Below are 6,015 nucleotides of genomic sequence, written 5' to 3' on the forward strand. Positions count from 1 at the left end.
CTAAATCTAAGTTACCATAATTTTTATTTCTGCATATTTCAGTATTATGTAGAAAGAGATAGCAATCACAGATATTGCTGAATGAACAGCCTGCAACATTTCATTTTCTCCCTTCCTCCTTCCCTAAACAGCACTATGTTTATGTATGCGCTAGTCCTTTGTTAACAGGCAACTAGTATGGGCGTCGATTACTAATGAAGTTATTTAGACTAGAGTGAAATGAAGCTTAAACAGAGATTCAGTTCGATTTCCATTTCAATTTTCTCCTGTGTAAATAGGCCTATAACATACAAGATGGCTGCAAAAGATCAGAGATCTGGAGCGACGCCAGAAGTCTCCCTCTGCACCAAGACGACGTACATACACGTGGTCTGCCCTCCAAACCTTGCCTACATGAACTCTGGGCTTCCACCAATGAAGTTAGTCTACCTGAGTGCAAATTGCTACTCTTGGTCCAGTCAGATGGAAATTCATTATCCCTTTATGGAGTAGGAAACGATGCCCGGACTCTCTACAAACTTCTCTGTGCACCAAGCAACATGCAGCATGTTTCGTCTTCCCTTTGGCCCTGGAGCCAGCCCCCTGGCACGAGCATCAGTGCCCAGGCAGGTACCTGCGAGGCTGGACCTGAATTTGTCTTGTCCCGCTGCTCGCAGCATACCTCCCTCCCCATTCCTCACTGTTCTTCCTACTGGCATCCGTGTCAGAAGAACAAAACTGACCCACCAGATGAAGGGTCATTAGCGTGACTATCCAAAGAGTAGGTGAAGGAAAACCTTGTTTAGGAACGGCATTGTTGAACTATGGATTTTTAAGGTGTCAGAGAATCTTTCCGGCTGAGAAGTAAAATGGGGAGAAGGAAAAAATAGAAAAAAAAGACAAGCCTATAAAGATCCACATCCAAAATTATTTTGATAAAATGGTCCTACTGCCTCCATCCTCCCTCTTTGCCTCTGACTCATTTTTTCTGCCTCTGTCTCATGTTTTCTCCCTCCTTCTGGCCTCCCTTTCTGAAATTTTTCTTGTCCGTCTCCTCCTTTTCCTCCATTATTATAATGTGCAGTTTTGTTAAAAAAACAAACAAACAAACAACAAGCAAATCCCTTACTTTTCAGTGCCTGGTAAGAAAATCAGGTACAGATGATACCAAAAAAAGCATAAGACATAATTTCTGCTGTCATGTAAGTTACAACAGTAAGAAATAATAAAAATACCACCAACAACAACCACCAATGGAAACAACATGTGAAAAACCCCAAGGAAAGGGTGGTAAAAGTGTACAATTTCAGTGGCAAAATTTTGTGGCAAGAGTGATAGAAGAGAATATTTGACAGGAAACAGGATTTGCCACAGAGCCTCAGTGGGCAGCCGTGAGGAAGTGTAAAGGGGGTGTTGAAACTGCCGCCTGCATTGTCTGTTTTAATCAGTCACAGAAGAGAAAGAAAAAAGATGCCTGCCCAGCTCTCAGCTGGTCAGTGGACTGTTGCTCGGGCAAGGAGTTCAGAATGCACAGCAAAAAGCAGTGAGGAGACATCAGTTATTTCCCCCCTTTTATCTTACAGTTTCAAGCTGCAGAGTGTGGAAAGACATGGATAAGACCTCAGACAGACGAAGAACCTATTCCCAATACCCCAGGTGGAAATGATAAGGCATGAATTCAGGAGATGAGGAAAGCAGAAAATGATTTTATAGATGATTAGAAAGCAAAGTTATAGGACTTGGGGAGCCTTTAACATATACATATATATATATTTCAGAATATATGTATATATTTTGCAAACAAAAAATGAGATTAAGCTTAGAAAAGAAGGCAGGGTGTCCCACTTGTGAGGGATGAATCAGGAGATGGAAAATTGAGCTCATCAACACGGAGGACGGAATGAGAAGAAGCTCTGAGAGTAGGAAACATGAAGGCAACTGGCCGAGAATGGAAGCCTGTAGACCCCCAATATTTAAATGTAGACAAATGTGGAGAACGCTAGACAGATGGTAGATGTGTGTGTGTGAGTTATAGAACTCCCTAAAAAATATGCTCATTTATTTACATATAAGTATGTATTTATAATACACACATACATATACAGTTATATATGTGTATATTAGGAATACATATGTTGTGTGTACTATATAACTAGTGTATATAAAACACTAGTATGTATGTGCGATGCCTATGTACATGAACAGAGTAGAAATCCCTATGAGTATATCCCACACTATTCATTACTGGTGAGAGAATGTCACGTGACCCAGAACATGGCCAAGACCCGGCTCAAGCCAACCAACTTGCCCCTGTGCCTCCTGACATAGAAAGACCCGTGACCCCACCTTACCTTTCCTCTAATAAAATGCATTCTAAATTCCCGTAATGAGAAGGGTCTCAGGCAGGTTTGTATTGGGAAATACTTTTTTTTAAAAAAATCAATAAATAATCATACTGACAAATCTCTACATTACAGAGTATTTAGAACATAATAGGATTGCTTATGAAGTTCAATTCATAATTTGTTTTGAACACCTGTGATGTGCAAGGCACACTCCATGTTGCAACCTGGGGTATTTCCTTTCATGTCGATGGCAAAATGAAGAATTAGGTGCAGGAAATGAATCTTAACTGTTATGACTCATAACTCACGTTCTCCAAGCTGTGATGGAGGGATAAAGGTGCCTGAAACCTTTTTTAGACCAGTGAACATTCATCTCTATCTGCATTCTTGAAACCATCATCATCCCCTAGAGTTAGTTAGAGGTTTTAAACAAAGTTTTTTGGTTTCCAGCTTTCATAGCAAAAGAGCACAGAGCACGGAGATTACCAGTTTTTGTGTAAAACTCACCCCAACATTGTTGCCCTGACAGAGCTGAACTTTCTTGTATTTGGAGATGAAGTAACATGTATGAATCGTGTACATATTTATCCACTGATGTCTCTATGCATTTGGCCCTATTCTTTATGTCTTCAGAGTATACCATATAGATTTCATACCCAAAAGTCTAATATTTCCTACAAACATTAAATTTGACACATTAAAATAAAATATATAATCCAACTCATTGGTTGCTAATGAAGAAAAATATATAATTTAAAGCATTAATTAAAAAATAAAGCCTACTAACTTCCCCAATGATACACTGAATCACAAAATGTCTCTCAGAACTTAAATGCATGATAACAAGATTTGCAGACACAGATGATTACATCTATTTTTCCCCCCAAAAGTAAGTATGTATTATATTTCAGGAAGATTATCAATGCATTGAGAAAATTGTTTGCTCTTGATTCTTGAGTGAGCAATTGAATTTAAACTTGCTCTTTCCAAATAAATCTATGTATCTCCATTTATTTACAGTATAAGCAAAATTGATTTCAAGAGTTTTAGATCATTTTATACTCTCAACTTGATTACAAATTCAAGATGTTTCTTACAGTAAAAAATAGTTAATACACTGAGTTGAAATTTTTACGGTGGTTTGCTCTATGGGCAACAAATTTTCTTATTCCTTGATGCTCTTTCAGAAATGTGTTGCAACAGTTCCTGGGTGGGAATTTTTAACGGAAATTTACTCCAATGTATAAAACACATATGATCACCCTATTAAAATTGTCATCCTTTATAATTGGTTTTTGGTTACGATAAGCACCTTACAGGGATGGTAACTTGCTAAACATTTTGTGTTCTGAGACAATATGGTGTACCTATATAAATGGCTTTAATCGATCTTTGTAGTTAAGACACACACACACACACACACACTACCTCACACTGCTTTGCACACTCCGTGCTTACACTGACCGTGTACCACACTCAGGAGGTACCTATACCCTGGCGTTCAGAGGAAAGGAGAGCTGTGGACAGTCAGCGAGAAACATTTCTCTGTCAATTCCGACAAGCAAAGCTTTTAAAACCAATTTTCTCCTTTTTTTTTTCCAACTGACTTGGAATTCCTACCAAAATACCATTTCAGTATCCTTCCAATAAAAAAAACAGCGTTTTCATGCTACATCATAAGCAGAAACTGAATATCAACTTATTAGCTACATTTAATCATCAACCGAAATGTACTCATGACCCGAACTAAAACTGTTCCAAAAAAAATACCCATTAAACAGACCCAACAAAGATCTCCAACTTAAATAGGTACCGAGAGTCCAATTAGTATTTTCCTACAGAATACAGCATTTACATGATTGCTGGGTTTACATATTTTTATCTCATCGAGGTTCTGACATGTACCCATCACCAGGAAGGGCGGTGGCTTTGTAAGAATTTCCAAAGCAAATAAGCATTAAAACTGTTAGTAAGGAACCAAAAACTTGATTTCCAACACATTCTGTGATGAGAATACACACAAAGTTACTATTTTATGAAGTAGCCAAGTATATTGTTTGAAACTCCATAGCTAAGTACTCAATAAAATAGTTCACCAGTAATCAAAATTTGAGGAAGCAATCTTCTGGCCGGAAACAGGGAGTGGTTTACATGCAACCAAAGCCATATTGTGACTTTAAAAAAATTCATGTTTTCTTAAAAGGATAAATATTCACTTATTTTGTTATTAAAATTTCCTTGGACTAAGTTTACCTCTCGTGTACTTGGAAGGCTTAAGTAACAATGTGGCTTTGCTAATACCCTTGAACAGTCGGTAAACAAAGATACAGATAGACAAGGCTTTCCTTGTGAATTGTGATTCCCCCCCCAACACTTATCTTAACAGATACAATGTATTCTTAAACAGAAACAATGTATTCTGTGGCATAGCGAGCCACCTCTGTCTCAACTACAATGCCTTGAGCAGGTCGCAGCCACTTCATCACTTCCAGTCACCAACCCTTCACGTATTTTTTTGTCTATTTCAAACCGATGGCACTCCACAAGGAAAACAAAAGCGAGGAAAGGATGATATCCTTGGTCTTACCTTCACCAGACACTCCTATGTCCAGAAGGGCACAGCCAAATACGAGAAGTCTCAGCCACACAGGCATGGTCATATCTGCAAATCAGCCGTATTCCTATGACACAGCATGCGTCCTTCTGAAAAGGCAAAATAATGGTTATCTCTGAAAAGTTTTTCTCTGTAAAACCGAATCAAAAACAAAAGAAATGAATGCGTACTCTTCACTGTCGTCTTGTCAGACGGGGAGCAATTTCCTCCTCTGTCACCCTAAGAACAAACCACTTGCTAGCGACACAAGCTGCTAGGCAGTGATGTCAGATTCGGTTTTACTAACTTCTCCAAAGTTAGCAAAGGGTCCTCTTTACAGGAAGTCAAGAAAGTTGTTTAAACTAAGTGCAAAGGCATCTTACTTCCTTACTTCAAGCAACTAGACTTAGTAGGCCTTTTACAAGACTTTTTCCTTCAAGGAAGATGTTTTCTGAGTATCTAATTAATGCTCCCTTAGAGTACTCATTACAAAAAACAAACAAACAAAAAACATATCCTCCCTAAGTAATCATTTTCTTAGCTAAAAGGTGAAAACACAAATTTAGCACAGGCATACCAAAATGGGGGTTGGCAAGATAGCCACTAGTAGGAAATACCTGTGTATGATTTAAAATGACCAAATGAAGGAATAAATAACAGCCGATCTGGTTATTTTTGGCAACTGGGACCATTTGCCGTGGGGCAGTCAAACCCATTTCCTATGCAAAAGCCCTCTCAGAGAGTTTAGCAGGTTGGCCCCAAATCTTTCACTGATATCCTTGTGGGGCCAGGGAAGAAATCAGAACGGCACTCCACTACAGCAAATCCTGCTTCAAGAAAATCAGTGCTTCTGTGACTTGAGACAGTCTGAGTGCAGCTCGTGAGGGGAAGAATTGCCGTAAAATTCAAGAACTGTCTTTTACAAAAGTTGACCTTTTTTTCCCCCCTCTCAGCCAGTTCCCAACCTTCTTAATTAAAAGATACATTAACATACTACAACGCTTTTCGTGATCCTGATGAGGGCCTTAGCACATCTCTAAATTAGAAAAATGTCTACTGGCAAGAAGCCACTACAGATTCAGCAGTACAATGAAATAA

At 38.7% G+C, this 6,015-nt stretch overlaps 1 protein-coding gene across 5 annotated transcripts in view; it reads right to left on the reverse strand.

Annotated features, from left to right (window-relative positions):
- Window positions 1-5,230, reverse strand: part of PTPRC (protein tyrosine phosphatase receptor type C) — a 96,818-nt gene extending 91,588 nt beyond the window's left edge. For all 5 annotated transcript variants that reach the window (XM_033099594.1, XM_033099591.1, XM_033099592.1 and 2 more), the window contains exons 1-2: window positions 5,109-5,230; window positions 4,912-5,027 (exon numbers count right to left, since the gene is read on the reverse strand). In XM_033099594.1, the coding sequence (XP_032955485.1) occupies window positions 4,912-4,984 (73 nt within the window). In that variant the 5' untranslated portion in view covers window positions 4,985-5,027; window positions 5,109-5,230. The remainder of the gene's footprint in view (window positions 1-4,911; window positions 5,028-5,108) is intronic.
- Window positions 5,231-6,015: the final 785 nt, after the last annotated feature.

The sequence above is a fragment of the Rhinolophus ferrumequinum genome, chromosome 27, assembly GCF_004115265.2.
Source record: "Rhinolophus ferrumequinum isolate MPI-CBG mRhiFer1 chromosome 27, mRhiFer1_v1.p, whole genome shotgun sequence".
Taxonomy (NCBI): domain Eukaryota; kingdom Metazoa; phylum Chordata; class Mammalia; order Chiroptera; family Rhinolophidae; genus Rhinolophus; species Rhinolophus ferrumequinum.